This window comes from Labrus mixtus, chromosome 3 (assembly GCF_963584025.1).
Source record: "Labrus mixtus chromosome 3, fLabMix1.1, whole genome shotgun sequence".
Taxonomy (NCBI): Eukaryota; Metazoa; Chordata; class Actinopteri; order Labriformes; family Labridae; genus Labrus; species Labrus mixtus.
The window spans coordinates 18337661-18361110 of record NC_083614.1 but is presented as its reverse complement, the minus strand read 5'-3'; the positions used below and the strand labels follow the sequence as shown (position 1 = coordinate 18361110).

Genomic DNA, 23450 nt, shown 5'->3' with positions numbered 1-23450 from the left:
CGACTCCAGAGTCTGTTTACACCCCATCTGGAGGTTTGTGTGTGAGTCCTGCATCAGGCCAAACGTTCTGTGTGTGTGTGTGTGTCTGTGTGTGTGTGTGTGTGTGTGTGTGTGTGTGTGTGTGTGTGTGTGTGTGTGTGTGTGTGGTTTCACAGTTTGTCTCCTTGCTGCTGGCTGATGATTCTGAATAGTCAAGGTAAAACTACAGATAAACTATGTGAGATAGTTCAAAAAGATCTTTGGCATCTGAAGCCATTCTAGACACATGGACGTGTTTTCAGAGTGCAATCCAAGCAGCAACCAGGGACCGAGAAAAGATGACAACACAGAAGAGCCAAAAGCTGCTGCTCCTTGAGTGGCCACTTGAGGTTGGCTTCAAAAGTGAGCCAATTCCCATTAGACCCTGGATGAAAATGCTTAAAGGGATACTTCACCCGTTGAAACATGAATCTGCATTGACATTGGGTCATATATGTAGTAGAAATTTGAAATAGATTTTGAAGTTGGTGCCTTCTTGGTCTCATGTGGATGAAAGACACCAAATCCCAGAATGCACAGCACCACTGGTCCTCTGCAGATGTTTACTACAACACATATGGCCGAATCAGAATCAGAAATACTTTATTAATCCCAGAGGGAAATTTGATCGTTACAGTTTCTCCAAAATATACAACATAGCAGTAGATATATAGTAATAAAACATTTACAGACATATTTACTTCAACACATGAGGCCATTTCCTCAACTGATTCTGAGATTTCTTCCAGAATTGATCTTTGAAATTCCTGGCAGAAAACAGACTCTATGTCTGTGTCCATAGGCAAACAGTGAGATCACCAACACTACCAGTCTGCCCCAGCTCGAGCCGGCCCGGGCTCCTCGTCCTCACTGCCACTGACAGGCAGGCTGAGCTGAGCTGGCAGCCGCAGCCAGCGGCCGCAGCAGCCAAGACACAAGACCGGCCTGTCGGCAGCAGCCGTCTCGCCACTATATTTGTATTTTTTTGCCATTATCAGCTTTCTCCATAGAGCCTGTTAGCATAGCTTCCAAGCAATATGGCGGACGTTAAGTTTCGATTCTGGGAGTGAGTTCCCACCCACTGATCTGTGATTGGTCTGTAGCTTCAGTGGTCGAAAATATGAGGAACTAGCCTTGTAGTTTCACACCGCTAACCGCAACAGCTTCTGATGATGCAAAATAACGATTTTTTCGTCAGCGGAAGCTCCTTTTCAGACTTAGAAATACAAAGATTTCCCATCTCAGGGGAAAATGAGGGCAGGATGCACGACCATTCAAAAATATTACCAGGTTTCTAATTATACAAAGCTTAATGCAAATGGGTGAAGTATCCCTTTAATGTAAAGAATAAAACATGTCTCATGCCTTTGAAAAAACAAAACAGTTTTGAAGTCTATAGCAAATATCACAGCAACTACACAGGCGGTAAACTTCTATCTTAGTTTCCTATTTAAATTATATGTAAGCCTCATTAAGCAGCCAATGTAATAACTTTGGACACAGTGTTTAGTTTTGCCATCTTGCTGTTTGCAATCCCTTTAATCCCAATATGGTTAATTCTGGCTTTAGAAAACATTTTAGGCGGTGGACAGTATACTGAAGCCATGTAGAAGTGCAGAAAACTGAAGTATTCACAATAGGGGGTGTGGCTGATCTGACTGATGGGTTGGCATGATGTAGCTGTTTGTACATATCCAAGGACACACTTTGTTTACTGTACTGTGTATAAAACAAATACACTTCCCATGTATCCTTGATGTCTTCATTCTAACCTCTGGAAAGTTTTGGGTGTTTTCCTCAGTTCTCTTTCATCAGCAAAGCACACTGCCAAACCTGAGCTCTTTGGCTGGGCACGCTCAGCGACAAAAATATCTCACCGACCTCACTGCGCGCAGATGGCCTCTCAGCTTGGCTTGTCACGACTCACCGTCTATTACAGGAGGTGTTGTGATGGACGGTCAGATTCTGAAGGAGAACTTCATCCACAGGGCAAATGGTCAGAGACGCAGAGGATGCCCTGACTGCTGTCTGGCCTGTTGCCGGGGGAAACCGTAGGCTCTGGAACAAAGCTTCTGCTGCATCAGGAAACGATGTGTGCAAGAGCCAAGAAACAGTCGGAGGAGGAAGATTGGGTTACAGAGTGAAAGTGGAAATATTTGGAAAAACTTCATGTGCTTAAGTACACATACTGTACAGACAGCCTCTGTCCACACAAAGACCCACATTTAGGCCATACTTTTTTTTTTTATCAAACTGTATCATCATCTTAACTAGATCTCAAAGCATTATCATTATAATTGTGTTACCATCATCCGTTTTTTGGAGAGGTGAACAGGGTGTTAGGGCCAACTCAACACAACAAAGCCCGTCAGCAACTTGCTTATTTGTCGCTGAGGTGTTTAGAGGTGTATTCTTTAACATTCTCTGTACACCTAGCAGTTGTGTCTGATCAATAGCAGGTCATTGTCATGTCTCAAGGGCACACCAGCTTAGGCTCTGATGAGATTCTGGATACACGACACAAAGGGGAAGGGGGGGTCATTACTTGTTTACTGCAGCTGTTTACTGTCAGCACGGCATTTAGCAGCTTTCACCCATACATCCCTCGTGCCTGGTCCTGGCAGACAGACAGACAAGGTGACAATCAGACAACAAGGCCCCGAGTGGTAAAATGGACAAGACATGCGGAGAATGCTGCCCTGATCGGATGGGAGTTAACAAGGAGATAAGCAAGGGGACATTCAAGTCATCAATATGGGGCACTGACAGGACCTGTCACTGCACTGACACGTTGAGAACTAATTATCAATGCTAATTAAGGGGCTAGTCAACAACAGCAATACAGAAAAGGGACATTTTTGTCCCCAATGGCGATTCAACTGACTCAAAGACCTCACGTCCTGTATTCCAAAGGGACAAACAAGGGCTGATTTAAATCCCTGACAGAAGGACCTGTCACTGCCAAAAGACAAGCTCTGAAACTTGAATAATTCATTCAAATAAGTGAAAGAAAAGCTCCTGATTCATTAGCATGGATCAATGTATGGCACTTTATGTCCAGTTTTAATGTTTCCTTTCAAGTGTTCCACTGTTTGGAAAGACTAGGCTTTGTGTATAAAGTTTTTAAAAAAGGTGACTAACCTTGAAGTTATTAATTTTCAAAATGGTAAAGTTTCCCTTATTCAAATTGATGTGGAGATACAAAAATTAAAACAAACCAAGAAAAGATGATTCTCAGTAAAAACAGCTGCACACTGTGGTGAAGTGGTTTGAGATCATTGTGTTCATTTGAGAGTTTCTTCCAAGAGAATCGAGAGTGTCATTGTCATGGCTCAATGGCTTTACTTTAGGTGAAACTTAGGCTTATTTCACTACTTTCATTTAACTTCCACTGATGCTACTCTCGGTATTGCAAGTGTGAAAGCTCCATGAACATCAGCAGCATATTATTCTTGGCTGCGGCTGTGGCTCAGTTGGTAGAGTCGTCAACCTCAACCAGAAGGTCAAGGGTTCAATCCCCAGCTAAGCAACATGTCCGATGTGTCCTTGGGCAAGACACTCAACCCTGAATTGCTCCCGCTGCTTTGGTTGCGGTATATAAATGGATTAGTGTTGTACTTACTCTCTGATGTACGTCGCTTTGGATAAAAGCATCTGCTAAATGAATTGTAACATTATTAAATACAAATACATTTAATTAAATTAAATCAACTTGATCACCATCCACAAAATCTACATCAACACTTGGTATGTATATGTTTATTTGTTTGTTTGGGTGTCCATCTCAGTCATCATGTGAGGATGCATGATCATCTGAGCTTAGCACTTATATCTGTGTAATTGACTCTGTGTATAAATGTTTGTGTCTGTGTGTCTGGGAACACTTATCCATTCGTGCATGTCAGTGTGATATGATGTGTATGATGTGTGGTAGTGAAGCATATTTTTTATTTGCATACTTCCTTAGTCTGTCCATTGGGTGTCAAGTTCAGTGATGCACACTGTGTTTACTGGCAGCTCTGGTATTCATGGTGTTGATGCTTCGGCAGACAGACATCACATGTAGAAAAGGTGTGGTTTTTTTTTAGAACAGCCAAAGTCATCTGCATGAGTCAAACAATTATTGTACCTTGGAGATGGCCAACTTTGCACAAACATGGATAATCAAAAAAGGAAGAACAAGACAAATGTCGAGTATTTGAATGAAAATATATGTTAAAATCTTTGCATGTACTTTGCTGATTGAAAATGTAAATGTGCAGGGAAAAAAAATAGAAGGTCTTTGTCACAAAGTAAGTTTGGACGATCAGCACATTGGTGCTATTAAAGGGGAAAAAAGCAACTGCTCTACTCTACTCAGGAAAAATGAGCAGAAAATCATTCTAGGAACTGTTACAGTCTGAATGGCTTTTCATGGTTTCGAATAATTCCTCAAAGTCCTAGAGAGTACCGTTTCTCCATTACACAAAAAGCACACACACATACAAACACACACCTACTATCCAAGTAGACCCTAAAAGCTCACATAAACACTCATATCAAACACAGACACAATAGGAAGCGTCAAGCTGAGTGTTGAACTTGCTCCCAGATTTTCTCTACCTTCATCTTTTCACTTTTCCGGTTTTAGCTTGACAGTCTGAACCGGAAGGCCTGTCACAAAACACTGAGGGAAAGTGAAAATGAGAAGAAAAACTGGAGGAATATAACAGGACAAAATGTTTAATCACAGTTCAGGGAGATGGGTTGTTAGTGTGAATAGATTTTACCTCTCTGAACAGCATATAGGAATATACATGTAGGTGAAGGTACATGCACATGTGGATTAAGACACACACACACGCACACAGACACACACACACACACACACACACACACACGAACCACACACACATGTATTTAATGACTAGAGGACAAAGAAAAGACAGACACATGATGGAGGTTGTCCCTGCTGTTACAGAGAAGAGGATTCTCAGCTTGACTAAATGATATAATGAGCTGTTATGTTCTGGGTGACGAGATGAGAGGAAAGGACGTTGCAGAGGACAGACGAGGATACGAGAGAAAGAGGACAAGAACGAACAGAAAACAAATACAGACACATTTTTGAACACCTTCAAACTGTGACAAAAGTCTCAGATGTGAGAGAGGTTAAGATTTCAATTTTTGGTGTCTACGAGTCACATCAGCAGGGAGGGAGAGTCGGAAAAGATAAAAGGGTAAAGGGCCGCATGTTTGGAAGGCGCTAAGAGTCGGGGGTTCAGGTTATTATTCATTTGTCATGTATTAGATTAGAGGACTGTATGCGTGTGCCTCTGTATGTGTGTGTGCGTGCATCAGGTGAAAAAGGTGGAGGGGGGTTGCTGAGATGCTAAAGGTCTCTGTTGATGATTTGCACGCTCCATCAAGCTGACTACTGGGGCGTATAAAGCGACATGGTCGGTTCCTTCAACCTGCCTGACCCCAATCTTCACTCTACACCAGGTCCCTGTGCTGCAAGCCCACCCTGTGGAGCCCCGCCTTCTTGTACACCTCCCCCTCCAACAAACACACACACTTTGGGAAAACAAAAAAAAGATCAAGCAAGTAAGGCTGAGATTTTGACCTTCAGGAAACAGTCCTCTCTGCAAACACACCAACGCTTTCATTTCTCCTCTTGCTCTCTAGACCAAGCAGAATTTGTTATGTTCTGTTTGTTCACCTGTCTGTTCAATCTGGTTTACTATTTGTAGCTTTTGTTGCTCCCTGTGCAAATGGCTGTATTTCTATCTGGGGTGTCACAACTTTAATACAAGAGCCTGTGTTTTTTTTTTAATGAGGAGGGTTACATTGATGCTGATACTGAAAAGGCACACGGCCTGCTTTGTTTTCCCCAAGCCTCATTATTCCGATAATACATGTTTTGTATCACTTTCTTTACATGTTTCCAACAACCAAAAGCGCGTAGACTCGTAGTGTTACAAACTTTTCAAGTGGGCAAGAGGTGTCAGACTGTGCCATCTTTTAGCACTAGAGGGCACTAGGGCTACATCTATACCCACCCTCCCCTCCACCTGCAGATCATGTGTAGGGGAGCACATACTTCTCATGTGTAGTGTCCTTATCGCCCTCTCTAAATCTCTCTTTCTCCCTCTTCTCACTCACTCTATCGGTAAGATCAGTCCGCCATCGGCCGGCTCTCATGAGCTCTTCAGCCCTGAGAAGGTCAGCTGAAGGAAAAACTTCCCCACATCTGGCTCCATTAAGGCATCTGGGACCTCAACGAAATGTATGTGTGTGCTCCCGGTGTGTGTGTGTGTGTGTGTGTGTGTGTGTGTGTAGTCGACAGGAGTTATTTTTGTACCATTGTTTCATTGTTTATCTCAATCAAAGCCACAACTGTGCACACAAACAAGCCTTTTTCCCCTCTCTTCTTTGTAAATGAAATCAATAGATGTAGCTATCACATCCCTGTTCTGTCACTGCACATCTGTCGCAACAAGAGGCAACAAAAGAGCAACATGTTTTTTTACTGCACACACATGACAAGACACACACATTTACAACTACGCATACACACACACGCAGCCAAGAAAACAAATGCTAAAATGATTACTCTGGAGAGAGTTTCTTCCTGCATAAACAGAGCGTGTGTGTGATTGTGTTTGAAATAAGGATAGAGGAGAAGTAAAGGGAAATAAAATATAACTTCTGCTCTCTGCACCCTTAACTCTTTCGTTTCCCTAATGAACAAACTCATGAATATGCAGACAAAGAGATTTCATACGTTGAAGGATACATGTCTCCTCAGTGTAGGGTACAGGGGCCGTGCTGCCGGCTGTCATGTAACTGTAGAAGGACACCTCCAGAGTGTAGCAGTAGGACGTGTCGTCAAGGAGACCACCAAGGAACCGTCTTCCCGTACCGGCCTTCACAACATCACGGTTAAAGGAGGTGTTAGACTAGAGGAAAAAATAAGGAAAATAACATCAATTGGATTAAAGGTAGGATAGATGCAACTTCTCTAAGATGGTAAGGGTTCAAGTTTTAGTGTCAGCCATCTTCACACCCTGTTTGAGCATCTTTAAAGAAGACCCTGGAGACTGGAGAGTTTCCTTTGGAATCATTAGCCCTAACTATAAAATACTAAATCCCTAAATAGCTCTATAGAATCCTGAAAAGCTACTTTACGCAGAACTAAAGTAGAAACTTTTCCAAATAAAATGTTTTTAATCCCTTAAAAAGAGCTTTTATCACATCTTGATTTCTTCAGCCCTTGACGGACACAATATTACACAAAATACACTCAAAAGAGGAAGAAACATACAGCGAGTAAATATCCTTTTGGGTGTGCCAACTTACACATCACTGTGAAAGGGTACACTAGGGTTGTGCTAACTTCCGCAGAGTTACAAAACGACTAGTCTGATAGCCAAACTGCCAATTCCCTGCTGAATCTTTTCAAAAGTAGTGATGGCAAGATTTCATCAGCTACATTATTTGATAATTACAATAATTTTAATGACAATAAGTAATCTACAGTATGTAGGGGGACACACACCAAGAATGATCCAAAAGACTTGGCATGTATCCTGAACCCTTCAGTGTTTTAGGATCTTTAAGCTCATTGTTTTGGATCTTAGGTCCACAATTATACTGATTTGGTCAACTCTCTCAGCTCTAAACAGCATCATTGCATTGCATTGCATCATTATTATTATTATACCTTTATTTATAAAGCACTTTTGTTCTACATTATGGTACAAAGTATATTACATACAACTAAAAAGGTAATAAGCAACAGTTGATAAAATACTATAAAACATAACACATATTCATAAAACCCAAATAACCTAGTTTTTTTACAGGATTGACTGATGGTAAATAGAAGGGGACCAAGATGGGAAAAAATAATATTTTGCTTTAAGTCTGGCCTTTGATAATAATATCAGATTTTTGTGAGTTTAATTGATGAAAATGTGTTGCCATCCAGTTTTTTATGTCTGCAATGCATGTGTGGAGGTTGTTTAACTGTGTCATAGGCAGATAAATTGTATTTCATATTGTGGTTTTTAATAATACAGCTAACATTATGGCTAAATTGAAAACAGTAAGGGTCCAAGAACAGACCCCTGTGGAACTCTTTATATTAGTGGTACAGAAGTTGATTTATAATTTCCTTTTCCATGCAGACTGATCTCTCTGAGATAAGAATAAAACCAATCTAAAACCAAACCTGAAATGTCTACAACATTTTAAGACGTTCTTAATACAATGATCACAATGGACAGGGCCTCTCTGTGTGGAGGTTCTCTCCTGCATGCGTAGGTTCTCTCCGGGTACTCCGGCTTCTCCCCACAGTACAAAGACATGCTCGTTAGGTTAACTGATGACTCTAAATTGCCCGTAGGTGTGAATGTGAGTGTGGCTGGTTGTCTGTCTCTATATGTCAGCCCTGTGATTGACTGGTCGAACAGACCAGAATGTACCCCACCTCTCGCAGCTGGGATCAGCTCCAGCCTCCCATGACCCCAACGGGGAAAAGTGGGATAGATATTTGATGGATGGATGGTTGTAACTTTTTATATATATGCAAAGCCTTAGTGGAGGGTTGGGCAGATTTGGTTAAGCAAGACACAAGTTCACATGTTTGCTGTTGATCCATGTCTTCTCATGAGTATTCATCTTACATATAAACTTTCTTCAACTTAAGCCATCTGAGTCAACTGAATCATTATTGTGTGAAGTCAAGTCTTAGTAATTTCCTCAACAGGTAGCAGTCAAGTTTTGGATGACAGGGGACTGTTTTCTACTAGGTGATGTCAATGGGGAGTTGTTGAAGGAGTGGAGTGAGGGACCTCGCTTCTTGAGTGGACCAGAGGTCGAAACGTTGTGATTAATAAAAACTTTTTTTTGTGGCATTTGAGCAAGTGTGCGGGCCTATCTTCTTCCTCAGTTTGCTGTTTTTGCACTGCCCTGCACCTACAGTACGTGGCATGCGTATAACTACCTTCATTGATATCAATTAAACAATTAATTTCTAGCTCTTAACCTTTAATATCGTGATTATTTTTACTGACAATGAATAGCAATTTGACAATATTATCTTATTGATCGATGACAAACAAAACAGCAACTGCCAATATTGGCTCACATGATTCATCATTGTAAATGCTGATTTGTTTCTTTGGAACTTGCATTGCTAAGTCTCTCTAGAATCCAGGACAAGGATGATGAAGGTTACAGCAGATTATTTAAACAGATTCACTTCATACAAAGTCATTACAAGGATTGGCTGCAAATGGCTATAGCATAGCAGGGAAGAAAAAAAAAAACATCCAGGCTATTTTGGGTTTCAGCGTGTCAGCTATACTATACAACTATGGTGCTGTCTGGGGAAGAGTGTGGAAAAAAAGTTTCAATTCACTGTCACTCCACTCTGCTGCAGTGAGAGTTGCCATGCTGAAATGCAGACTTGGCGGCCACCAGTGGGAGTTTGCCGTGATTGTGCTGTGCTGCTGCTGCTGCAAGCTGCATTGGGCTTTAGGTAGTGCTGAATGGGCAGAGGGACAAAAGCACAGAGAGGGAGATGACCCCTGGGCCAGCTGTCACACAAGCAATACAGTAAGAGAGAGAGATAAATTCTCCTGAAATAGCGTTTTTACTTGTCCTTCATAACACTGCATACTGTATAGACAGTGGCAATCAGTGACATTTCAATAGATGTGTGTGCGAACATCTGCCTGTCTGCCTGTCCCTGCATCCAAGTTGGCACTGAGTGTCAATGGGCAATAAAGGTTATTCTTTATGATGTGTGTAAGTGGCTCTGCTATGAAATGTCAGCGTCACAGAGAAGACGAAGGTCAGAAGGAGTGTCAGAGGACCGAGAGGAAACGGTTTGGTGGATAATGTACCTGAATGAAAGGCTCTTATTAGGATACGCAGTAAATGGAGGTTTTCTCCCAAATGATCTTGCTTCCTTCCTCCGTTTATTTTTAATACTTAAATCTCCACTTTGCTTTCCCCTCCTCGCTGTGCTTAGTCTACATAGTCCTGTCCAAATAAACACAGTTTTAGATTTCTAAAGAGAGAATGTTAAAAGGACACCAGAACAGCTCAAACAAGATATCCTAGTATACTTAAATATGTTATTGCTGTATCATGGCCCACACATTGTGTTAAGTTTTTGTCCTGCACATATGCACTGTATTGATTTTTATTTCTATTCAAAGTTATGTAAAGTGGTCCTGGAAAACGTTTTTTTATACTTAATCTCTGATCTGGGCATCTTCTTAGACCTGCACATTTTCTGATAAAGTTTCCTACTGAAGATTTAAAAGCTGGAGCCTTCTTCATACTTTGTTTGTTGCATATTTCATGAGTATTATTTTTTTGCCTGTCCCTAGTTTCTTGATCTATTTGGTCTGATTGTCTCCTTGTGAGTGTGTTTTTGTAAGTGTGTATTTATGTGTGTGTGTTTGCATATGTGTCTGGTGTGTGTGTGTGTGTGTGTGTGTGTGTGTGTGTGTGTGTGTGTGTGTGTGTGTGTGTGTGTGTGTGTGTGTGTGTGTGTGTTTGAGTGCAAAATGTGTCAAGTCATTTAACCTAAGTGAACGAATATATTGTTTATTATATGCAGCCTAAACATAATTCCATGTAGATACACACAATTACTCCTGGGTTCCTCGAGGTGCGTGGTGCAACTATATTTCAGGTGTGTGCCAAAAAGAGTGCAGCAGGTGGCATTAAGTGCCTTCCTAAAGATCATCTCACGGTAGTTATTAAAAATAACTATTTCATGTTTTTTCCCAAGCCAGCAACCTGATTTAGGAGAAATTCTGTTCCTAAACCCTCCTCCCTGGTGTGCTTGTGTGTGTGTATGTCTGTTTGTGTGACTTACAAAAGAGAAGTCTGGTGCATTTTGGCACAGCAGCCTCGGGAAGACAGCCTGTCTCTGGACGCGCTCCTCATCCTCGAACACATTGCCGTACATGAAGCCATTCAGCATGGTGGAGTGGGCATGAACATCAATGTAGAACTCCAAACTGACTCTCTGATGGTGGAAAAGAGGGAAGGAGGCAATGAAAGGGAACAGAGGGACAGAGAAACAGAGGGACACAAACAAGAGATAAATAACAGCGGGTTTGAGAAAGATGAAACATGTTTCTGACAGTGTGCTCAACAGTTCACGGCAGATTCCCTTCAGATATTAAACTGATTTTCAACTATATCTATGTCTATTTCAGCATGAGTTTTAAGTTTACATCTTTTGCTTGAATTGCATCCTATCTCTAACACTATGCTACATTAACAGCATTAACATGGACATACAGAGGACTTCATAGAAGAGGACACTCACAATGTTTTGGCTGACAAAGGGTGAGGCTACAGCTGCACAATGCATCCTGGTAGTTCTTTTTTGGTCAATAGAGCAAGAGCTATGGAATTGTTTGCTTCATTTAACTCCAAGCAAACAACAACGATTGGACATCCACATAAAATATGGTGGAATCTTCCCTTTAGAGAAGGAATTTCCTTGCTTTAATGAGACTGCAGGTGAGATGCTTCATCAATTGGATGACTGTAAACCCTCAGACAGTGTAGACTGCCTGAAAGGAGTCAACCATCCACACATTAACTTCAATCAGCGTGCCCTACTGAAGGCTCCGAAGGGCACATCTACAGGTCATACATCGATGGGTAGCAGAGATGAATGTGGTGTAAAGACACACACGCACTCTCATGTGGACGTCACAGATTTATCACAAACCACATACTTACTAATCAAGTTAATACTGACTTCATATTCAGCGTGTAATATGTTTTCTATCAACTATACACTGTGTAAAATGCATTTTATAAAACACACATGCACACGCACACGCGCGCGCGCACACACACACACACACACACACAAACAGACTTTAATCTCATGGCACAAATATGAATGTTGTTTTTTTTCTTCATCCACAAACGCCCTGAAAGCCCTGACCATTGCATGTCTAGATGCAGCATTATGATGGTCCTACATAGGTGTGTCCAGAGGGGTGCCCAAGTGCCACCCTATATGCCTTGTCAGAGCTGGAACTTAGTTTCAAAACATTTTTTAAAATATATTTTAAATTGTAAATACATACTTTGCATCTACTGTATTTCATAAAACACGTGCACAGGGAAGTTACACAATGTCTTGCGTGCTGTGAACTAAAGTAATCTTTTGGCTCGAAAAAGATCTTATTGTTGAAGTTAAAAAGGGTAAATAATTGATATTTATTTGTTATGTACTGTAGCACATATGTCAGGTATTCAATGGCGATGAAGATCTACAGTTTGAGAGATTTTGACATCTTAATCATGAAAGTAAAATCCCCAAAAATGCATGTTCTTGTGGAAGCGTGTTTGGATGACATGGAACTCAATACACAATCTAATGTAGCTCTGTGCTAAGAGTGTTTTCAGCTAGCATACGCTAACAATTCCATAATAAAGCATTATCTGAGAACGTTATGTCAGAATATGCATCAAGAGGACTGAGATTTATTTTTATTCCTTACCTTTTTTTTGCAATCAAATGGGGACTAACTTTCTAAAAGTGCAGACTGATATCCAACTGTGTATATGTTGTTTAATTTCTTATTTTTTTTATTTCACTAAGGCTGTCAAGCAATAAATTAATGATAAATTTAGTTTAATTGCTAATTTAAAAAAAGTGAATCTTAATGAATCAGATTTATAATTGCATGTTTGCAATTCCATTATTTTGCATTTTGTTTTGTGCTTTTATTTGGAATTTTTTTAGTCTTAGGCTAAGGTTATGTCACTTCCTGTTTGGATACAAACCTGCTTGTATTTTGAAATAAATTAGGAACATCCCATAGATTGAAGGTTTATCATAAACTGAACCACAGAAAAAGGATCAAAAAGTTCATGAAAACAGTTGAATGGAACAGTAAAAAAGTGAAATGATTGTTGTCACAAGGTGGATATGACTTTTGACTCGTCTGAGATTTCTGGGAGTTTTATTAAATCATAAGCCATTCAGTAGGCACAGTGGGGACTTTCTTTCACAATAGTGTTATCTATAGGGGAGGGTGAGTGCAGGTAACTGACGATACAATACAAAGCGATACAACATGAGACGATATGAGAGTTATGAGATAAATGTCATGAGATTACAAAGCGATACGCAATATGTGGCTCAGGATAATGATAATACCTGTTACAGTGATTCTTCAATAATCGATATATTGCGATACATTCATATACATTACTATACCGGATTAACTGAAGGATATAAATGCCCCTAAAAGGTAAAGTGCTCCATTAATGTATCTATTCAACAGGATTCAGGGTTTTTTTCAATGCTGTCCGACACTATGCTGCTGTCTTTTTATCATGCTTTTTTTTAAATCTACTATACAAATCAGGACAAATATATTTAGCCTTATATATATTTTGCCCCATGCCTATTATCTTTGTTAAAATGTGTTATGTATTTGGTCCATTGAATTGACTTTTTGATTAGAATGGGAGCTGAGACAGCTGAGATTTTAATTAGATCTATGATCATGCTATTTCTAACAGTCCAGTCTCAGACAATAAAGCTGGGATATTATTTAAACCTGTTCTTTAAACCTTAACCAGACAGGACCTAAAGACCAGCAGAAATGACCTCACTGGGCAAAAAAGTCCTCACTTCAACGGTCTGAATCCTGTTCTTACACACAAACATATGAACACACTCATACACCTTCTGACCCGTAACTCAGGAGCAGCACCACCATCACCCACCCCTACTCTCTCTATCTTACAGCTCCATTCTTTTCCTTCTGGTTTGATCCTTCCCCCTTTTCTTCTTTCTCATCATTATCTCCCTCCCTTTCCCTCTCTCATTACAAATTCAGCCCCACACCTTGTTCCCTTTGGGTCGTAAAGTAGAGGAAAAGGAGGGGAAGAATGAGAGGATGGAAAAATGAGAGGGAGAGATAGTGCGGGTTGAAGGTGAAGGAGAGAGAGAGCAGAGAGATAGGGAAAAACAAAGACAGACAAAAGACAAAGAAAAAAACGATGGATATGGGTTTCTGCATGAGGGTGTATGGAGAGACAGAGGGCCAGGCGAGAGCAAACAGAACAACATACAGAGATGTGAGGGTGAGAAAGAGAAAGAGAGGAAATAAGTACATAAAGACAAACAGAGAAAGAGAAAACATAGAGGAAGACAAAAAGAGATATGGAGAGGCATAGAGATGTGTGTAGAGAGATTGACAGGAGAGAGGGAGGGGGAAGAAAGAGAGAGAGAGAGAGGGAAGTGGTGCTTGGGCGGCCCAGGCGACGCAGTGTGCCCGTGTTTGAAATTCCGCTCACAGCCAAAGCAATTTCCTGGCAGTGGCTGTGCTGTCAGCTGCTTGGCTGGCTGGCGGTGAAATATGGTGGCTTGGAGTCAGCCGCTAGCAGCCCCCGACAACCTGATGGATGGAGCCCCAGAGGAGAGAAGCAGCAGCAGGAGAAGGTGGGGAGGAGGGGCGAGGGTGGGGGTTGGAGAGGACAGTGAAAGAAAGGGAGAAAGAGAGAGAGAAACAACAGAAAACATAAACGAAAAAAGAGGGATTAAAAAAAAGCAGCCAGCAGAGCAGAGGGAGAAATATTTAAAGAGACAAAAAGGTTGGGGAAACGGAAAGAAAGAGGGGGTCACCACATGGGGAAAGAGAGGAGGGGGAGTACAGAAATTGAGGGAGGAGAGGAGTGAGGTAAATCCAGTTCGACTAGACAGAGGCAGGCGGGTGGAAGGAGTTCCACCCAGCCAGCCGGGGTCTAAACAAGGAAAACCAGACTAATAATCACCTGGGTCTCTCCCCCCCAAGTGGGGGGGGTGTAGCGCTGGATGAATTGAAAAAATGTGAGCAAAAAGTGCTGCATAAGTAAAGCAACAGATCTTTATTATCCCAATAAAAAACTACTATGAAAATGAATTGGATCTCTTCATGTTGAGTTTTACTTTGTTAAGTCAGAAAACTAATGATTCTAAAAGAGAACAAGAAGCTTCTTCATTGATATGTGATAATTGAAAATAAAATACACACAAGACTTTGTGAAGTTGGCTACAGGCTTTGCTGGCTTCGACCCAGTAAAGAATCTATGATAGCAGGAAATACTTGGTGTGTTTGAGGTCAATGCAGGTGAGTAGAGCTTTCAAACCAAACGTGAAAAACAGTTTAAATGGTAGAAATCAATTGTTCTTTTATACAGTATTTAGAACAGTTTTTGATTTTCTTACACAGGAGCAATTAACACTCTAGTACAGTGGTTCTCAACTAGTGGGTGGGGACACGAAAGGTGGTCGCAGAGGAGTTTTCAGTGGGTCGCAAATGTGTGTCTGGGACAATAGTGTCAAAAAGTCTTACAAGTTGTTTTTAACCAATGTTTTTTGTTCGTCTCTTTGTTCTATCACCTGTTTTGTACCGTTTGAGGTCCAAACTCAAATTTTTTTTTACAAAGTAAATCTAATTGGTTGAAAAATACCCAAAATGTGGATCAAAAAATGAAATAAAACCATTAAGGGGCAATCTATGGTCACACTTGGGTATACTTCTGAAACTTCAAAACAACACAGACAGCAAGCCCTGTGATTGGCTACAGACATATGGTGTGCAATCTAGTGTGGGATAAAAAGGCTGCTGACGACGAACCAATTTGTCAAATCTACATGCTGACTTGCTAAAATAAGGAAGTGCATGTCCATGTCTCTCAGTGGCCCAACAAGTACAAAAAGTTCCCCCAGCTCAAACGCCAACGTAGTACTCGCAGTTCCAGTAGCCATTGTTTTTGTACACAAACAAACACACTGCCAACTAGCGTTGGTAGGTGGAGTATTGCAGACCAACGCAGACACACCGACAGACAAGTAGCCTATGTGGTGGTAGCTATGGCGTAGACCACTATGGCGTAGCTATGGCATAGGCCAGTGGCCACTATGTTGTAGTGTAGATTTGACACAGAGGTATAAATTAGGCTTAAGTTAGAAGCACCTGGTGTAATATGATCATTGCATGCTGCAACATTAGATGATAGTTTATAAGATCAAAGGAGACTAAAGTATATCACATTCACAAGTGGAGTCTCAAAAGCCACCTGGTGTATGAATGTATCTATTTGGAGTCAAAGGAAAGCCGATTATAATGAAACCAACACAAAAACAGAAAAATAGGCACAAATGAAGGCGGGGCCTATAGCTGCCACCTTTTGCTTATTGCAAGGTGACGCAAACCAAATTCTGTTCAATTGAGTCTTTTCCGTCCTGATTCCCCACAACGTTTCTCCTTCCCAGCATCATGAGAAGGACAGCAGAGAAGCAGCTGGAACAGTGGGAACAGCATGCAGCCCCCACAATGTCAGGTCCAGGCTCTCTACAAAACTCACGTAATGCCCTGTCAATCAAACTGAGATGGTTCTGAAGGCCTCAGTGCTGTGATTGATGCTTCAATTAACAACCCACTCTGACCTCCAGAATTGTTCATTTGAAATTGTAATTAAGCAATTAAGGGCAATTAAGAAACAGAGACTGCCGAATGAAAGTCAGAAGACAATTTGTGCGAGTGAGAGAGGGAAACAGAGAGGGGAGAGTGAGCTGTCCAAATTAAACCTCTCAGAGAGAAACAAAAGCCCCATCTCGCTTCAGAAACTCCAGGGAACTCTCAACTTGTGGTGAACTTGCAGCAGCCGCAAACAGTTTAGTGTAAAGCCTAGAAGGTCAAACGAATGAATTTTGTCAGACAAGTACTTATCTCCTGCATATTAATTAGAGCTAGGTGCAGGGGGTGCTGCGAGGGCTGTAAACGTGGGGCTTATCTTTACACAGAAAGGAAAAAGGAGCTGATTGAAGCAGGATTACAAGCTCCTGGATAAAGCTCTCAGCATCAGCAGCATACCTTTTTAAAAAGAGTGGAAACTGCTGCTTGTTCAAGAGAAGAAAGTTGAACTTGCTCATTATGTAATGAATATTATCCAACGTTTAAATATTGCCTTTTTACCTGTGGGAGGAATGACAGCTTTCTCAACAGGATCCAGCTGGTTTTTGAAGTGGGCAGTGATGTTCTATATGTTGGAAAAGCAGGCCTTTGACTGGAGGGATGCCAGCACGCTGTTCACAAAGCCAGATCCCCTTAGTTACTGTTGCTATGCCTATTAACCATTATGTTTTTGCACAGGCATATGTAGACTAGTTTAGAATATTTACATTAGCAGATGTATCACTGCAAAATTCAGTCTTTTTAAACAATTGATCACTCATTTTACACAATTGAAATCAGGTTTCTCATTTAAAGTCTGAAACTGGGGATGTGTTTGTTTGTTAACCGTCTCTGATATACAACTGCTTAAGTGTCAGGTTGTCGGTCCAACTTATTAGAGAAAAAGTCTCCTGGTTTGTACAGAAACCAACTAATTCTCTTTTATACAAAGCAGGTAAAGAGAAATCGCATCTTTACTTACTTAATTACAACTTATTAAAGCAGCAAGTCCCAAGCTACAAGCTAGAATAAAATTAGGTATTGACAATCCATGTGGAAGATATGGAAATTCAGAGGCAGCATCGCCTTATGTTCAAGTATATAGCATACGTAGTTAGACTTTAGGATAATAATGTAAAATGTAAAAATGTGAGATAACATTTAAGCATAGCCTAATGCATTTTAGCCAATAACTTCCATACATGACTAGCAAAAGAAAGGCTATAGATAAAGGCTTTATGAAATTACAAATTATTTACTAAGCATAACACCTGAAATGTCTTTTTCTTTGACTTGTATTGGTGAAGTTTTAACTAAGATTTCAGGACTCACTCTTCCTCAGTAGGGAATATGAACACTGCAGATGTTCTACATGTGGAAGTGGCTCTTAATCATAATAACACTGGGTTAAGATACAGCATGACAATAAGTAGGTGTAATAGACATGCTAGCAGCTAACTAAATATCAGTTTAACCGGTTTAATCAATCTCTTTTACACTTTTGAACGTGTATTCTTGTTTCAGGGAGGTGAGAGTGAAGAAACCAACATGACACACTCAATAAATATTTAAAATTAATATACATCACTTCAGTGAAGAAATTCAGAGCTTAAAGGCAGACTTCATCAGGTGGTCAATTCCAACCTTAAATAAGATCAATTCTTGAAATCTCATTACCCATGCAATGATTTTGAGGTGCCCTTGAGCAACCTACTCAATTCCAGCGGAGTGAATTTGTGGAACTGTGTGATAATCAAACACTCAAACTTACCCACACAATAAGGACAGAAAGATAAACTGCGACATCACGTCTAAGATGTGAAACTCCAATCAACATTTCATTAGTCAGAGAAGGCAATTCAAGTCACAGGGTCACCTGGTCAGTGACCCTCTTATGATGTACCAATGACAGAACATGACAGAAGGCATGACCTGTGTCATGGACAAGAGTGAATGATGCAAACTCTGTCTCTCTTACTCTCTACCCCTCTGTCAGTACTCTGCACTCAAGTTGATGGCGGTATTTGTCGGTTTATGAACACAGAGGTGACTTGTAATCAGCCTGAACGGGCGCAGGCAGCCCTCCGCTTCCAGCCTGTTAGTGCAACATAAGATGCCACATCTGTCGAGAAGGTCTGCCAGGAGAACAGGAGAGGGAAGAGGGGAGGGGCTAGATACAGACAAGAAGAGATGATAAGAAAAGACTGAAAAGATGAAGCAAGGGGAAAGTAGTGAAATAAAATTTGATCAATGATGTAAAAAATCAAGAGAAGTAAAAGTCTTGTGAAATAAGTTAATTTGGTTCAAGAAGAGTGGATAATTGAGTGAATGAAACAAGACAGGGATGATGGGAAAATGTTGGCTGTAAATTTCAGAAATGGATCAGAAATGGTTGAGAACACAAAATGACGATGCAGACAAAGAGCATGAGGAAAAAAACATGGAGATACACATAAAACTTGCGCAAAAAAAGGTAAGTCTGACCGTTGAAAAGAGAGTAAGACACAGAGAAAGAGAAGCAAACTGTAGTGGAGTCACAGAAGGAGGGCATTAAGGGGGATTTCAAGGTGCAAAATATATCTAGGTGCTGTGACAGGACCATACACGTTTGTTTCAGATGGAAAATTCATTTTCTAATATTAAAAAGGTCAAATAGAAGCCAAGGCAACAATGACCTCTATGTCATCTTTAACAAATTATCCAAAATGGCAGCGTCGAATTGGTGGGGATATGTCGGCCGGTGATGAATGCTCCTGGTAATCAGCCAATCAAAAAGAATTCTTCTTCTGCTTTTGATAAATGAGCTGGAAAAACAACGCTTTAGGAAGAAGATGGGTCCATTTGTTTCGCGGGTCTCTTTTCCTTTTTTTCTTTCTCCTTCTCGATTTCTCTCTTTTCAAAACAAACAACAGGGTAGCTTGGGAACAGATTATAGCTCCTTGCATCATTGCCTCTTTCAGCCATTTTCCCTGCTGACCAATATTCAGCTGCAGATGGTAAATGATGGAGTTTTATGGAACAGTTTGAACAAGCACAAACACTCTCACTGAACTTTGAGCCACACGTTCGTTTCTATAAAATAAATAATCGTCCTCTTACACGACCAGTATACAGTTAATCCCAATTAGGCTCGCTGTCTTGTCACCTGATAAATCCAACTGACCAACTAACTCCTAAAACACCTGTATCTTCTGAGGAAAGAGTAAGACAGACAACAAACCTTTTTTTACTATCATAAACAGCACATACCCTGACAATGGTAAAAGCTTACATGAATTTGTCCTATATAAAAGAATGTGTAAGCGTAAATGCGGGTATGTACTAAAGCGACCTCCTGATGTGGGCCTCTATCGCTGCTCATAGTTTCAATAGGATAAACAAAACCAGTATATCTAATAGTGTAAATAGTGATGATGGACCGTTATGTCTGAAAGAGTTACGACGGTGTTAATAGTTTGGGTCAAAATACACTTTAAGGAGTGATCGTAATCTAAGAGGATTTTTTGCTAAGAACTTTTAATAAAATAAAATAAAGTTAAAAAATTAAAAGGAATCTACTTATCTGAGAAAATGACTACTAGCCAAACTGAAGCTGAAAGCTCCCCAGAGCTGAACAGTGGGTTCTAATTCTCAGTGAGATTAGTAGGAGTGGTGACCCTTATAATAAATAAATATAAAACTGATGTGAAAGAACAGCAACCTTCGAGACCATTCTGCTTTTACTGGTAAACACGTGACAACCCTTCAAACAGACACATAAAATACACCTGGTGTTAGAAAAAATACAGGAAGCATAACCTTGGCACTTGGTCATACATTTGTTTTTGTCAACAAATCCTCTGAAAAGACAGAAACCAACAGTACATTAGTCTGCCCTAAATACTTTCTATGTGCCTACTTTTGAAACACAACACCAAGCCCACTGATTCTAACTTGTGCTTATCGAATTAAAAGTTTTATTAAAAAAAGGGGCTGTACAATCTTTTTTATGCATTCATCACTGAAACAGGTGTAAATTATGCATATGTTAGCTCTAGATTAATGTTCTTTTTATCAGCACACGACATTTGCTGGGGACTACTTTCAGTTTTGGAATAATACAGATTACATGCACCTCTCTTTTACCTTATATTCCCATTTGGCTTTATTTCCCCTGAAGAAAGAATATTTGTTATCATTCCCCAATCTATTTTTATGCAGACAGTACGTTATGAGGAGTAATGTATTTATAGCCTTGATGTCAAAATGTGACTGTGCACAATCTGTAATCATATTTTAATATAACATTTCCAGGTGAGCTGGCTGATGGGACTTTAAGTCTCTGATTTTTTTCACATCATTTCTTGTTCAGGAGAGAGTTTTTCATAAACACCATGGACACAAATGATCTAAACACTAAATGTATGTACAAATATTTTACAAATAAAGGTTTCCAACCATCAATACTAATGCAGAGTAGATTGCTCCCGCTACAAGCTTTGATTCAAATGCCACTTGTCTGGGAAGTTATTGTCTGAACAGAAAAGGGTAGTTATTTTTCCAGCATAAAGAGAGTGGCTCTGAATTCACGATGATGGACAATCAGGTTTTTGTCACAGTAATGGTTGATGGGGTTTCAAACTGAATGAGCTCCACAATGCAACAGTGGGCAGTGTGACTTTGAATTTTGTGTTATTCATAGATCTGTGAGTGTTTTAAGAAGTCACGATGAGGACATGATGTCTGGCTCAGATTTAGGTACATTAAGGTCCGACATCAATTTACAGTGCAAGTTGAATTCATAAGCACTGCATCATCTGCAAAATCATCAGGTTGCGCTTGAAATGAATTTCAAAGACCAAACATCTCTTGTATGAGGATGTTGAGTTTTTAGTCTTTTTAATCTTATAGTGAATGAATAGTGAATACATGGGATCATTCACTTAAAGACTACTATACAATATTTGATACATTCTCGTGCTGTGACATGCAGTACTACTATACACAACTACCAAAAACACTGACCAAATGTCAGAGTACAATCACACTGCCTTTAATATCATGAATATCAAGAAAAGCAGGCTCACGGCCGAGAGCTAACTTATATCAGGGTATAGTTCTCTTTGTAGCTGTTTAATCAATCTTGACAGGTATCATATCAATTCAAACTGTGCGTACTGAAACATAAAGACGATGTGATGCTAATACTATTACCACCTAAAGTTTAGGTTTTTGTGTTATTAGTGCAAGATAGGAATTATTGATCACTAAAATTGATTAATTCATCAATTGTAAAAGTCAAGCATTGTTGTATGTAAGTGTATTATTGTAGCCAACAAACAACATTAACTTTTACCGTATTGGTTCTGTTGCAGCATCAGCCAGTAACATTAAAACTACAAAGGGCACCTTAAAACTATATTAGCCAGCTTGTGCCCCCAATACAGTTCAGGCATTTCTCTCCACACTGTTAATCCCTAAAGACGAATTTGAAAAAAGAAAATCATATAGTTCAGGCTAAAATCAATGTAGGTAAGTAGCTTTGTTTTATTTTCTCTTTATCACTAAGTCGTGCTAAGTTTAAGTGAAATTGATGATATTATCAATTACCATTTTTTACACTAATTATTAATATTATGAATAAGTATAAAAAATACCTAAAGATTTAAAATGGTCTCCTATTTTACTTTCATCTCAGTTTTATGGTTTTTAAACAAATGACCACACTGAGTTAGCAGCTAGTAAATTGGCCGCATGCTAGCTTAGCTAACTGTTGTGCTGTGGCTGCTGATCTCCTGTTAATGGAGTCCTCCAGCAGAGCCCTCCAACCCTGGTAGCCTCATTAGACTGGGTGCCCGCTGTGTGAGATGAGCATGAATGGAGGGCAGGAGCGCAGGGCCTCCTGGCTGCAGAGTTGGCATTAAAACTGGCATGTGGGAGCCCCAGACATGAGTAGTGTGTCAGATGGGATTAACTGGCTGTGGCGAGAGAGACAGAAGAGGAGAGGTTGCCCAAGCCTCCAAATTAACTCTGTAAGACTGAAGGCAATCATCAGGGAGAAGGAGGGGCTGCAGGAGGACTAGTGGTGGGATGGTTATCAACAGAGAAGGAGAGGTAGGGGTCTGACCAGCATGAGTGGACATAAGAACAATTTGGACCAGTGCTGTATTGTCTAGGACCTGTATTAACCAACACAAAGAACTAAAAGTCACTGTGGTGCCAGGGGAATAAGGACTTTTATATGGCTACAGCAATATCTGTTTAAATCTGGTATTATTTCCATGTGTATTCCACTAAAAAATATTCAAAAGTGCAGATGATGACACATCAGCTATTGTGAATGCTTATCCCTTGATGCAGTTTGATAGATTTTCAAGTAATCAATGAGTTGATATTGTCTTTTCAAAGCAGTTGAGTACATGAACGAGAACAAAATTAGGTCCTCAGATTCGGTTTAAAAAAAACAATAATAGAAGAAAACTACTATAATACTTTAGAATGAATCATAAATTATAAACCCTGAGGAAATTAAATAAATAATGGTTTATAAAACTACCTCTGACCACAGAATAAACATGCAGAAATAAATTGTATAAAAGTCATCTTTATCGTTAAATAAACAGTAAGTTACATGAATAATAGTGAGGGGGGGAACAGTTAGCCAAGTTAAAGCCTTAACACCTAAATAAATAAAAAAATCTAATGATAAAGCAAAGATGACCTAAGTCTAAATAAGTATCATTTAAAAGGGACTCAACAAAAAAAACAACATTATCATTTGAAAATGATAAGAAAGGCTCTGCAACTACACCTGTTTTTCTGCTGTGAAGAATGGCAGCTTTGTCATCAAGTGATGCTGTATGTGTATGATTGTGTATGTGTGTGTGTGTGTGTGTGTGAATGACAGCTATGAGTGGATCACCCTGCCATGACAGAGTCTATCGATCAGCATGTCAGAGCCGGGGGAAA

At 40.1% G+C, this 23450-nt stretch overlaps 2 protein-coding genes across 2 annotated transcripts in view; one reads left to right on the top strand and one right to left on the bottom strand.

Moving 5' to 3' along the window:
* Positions 1-23450, bottom strand: part of agbl4 (AGBL carboxypeptidase 4) — a 259679-nt gene that overhangs the window by 2380 nt on the left and 233849 nt on the right. The window contains exons 10-11 of the mRNA XM_061033500.1: positions 10898-11050; positions 6797-6959 (exon numbers count right to left, since the gene is read on the bottom strand). Coding sequence (XP_060889483.1) covers positions 6797-6959; positions 10898-11050 — 316 coding nt within the window. The remainder of the gene's footprint in view (positions 1-6796; positions 6960-10897; positions 11051-23450) is intronic.
* hsh2d (hematopoietic SH2 domain containing) overlaps positions 1-23450 on the top strand; it is a 148704-nt gene that overhangs the window by 91746 nt on the left and 33508 nt on the right. The gene's annotated exons all lie outside the window — the stretch shown is intronic.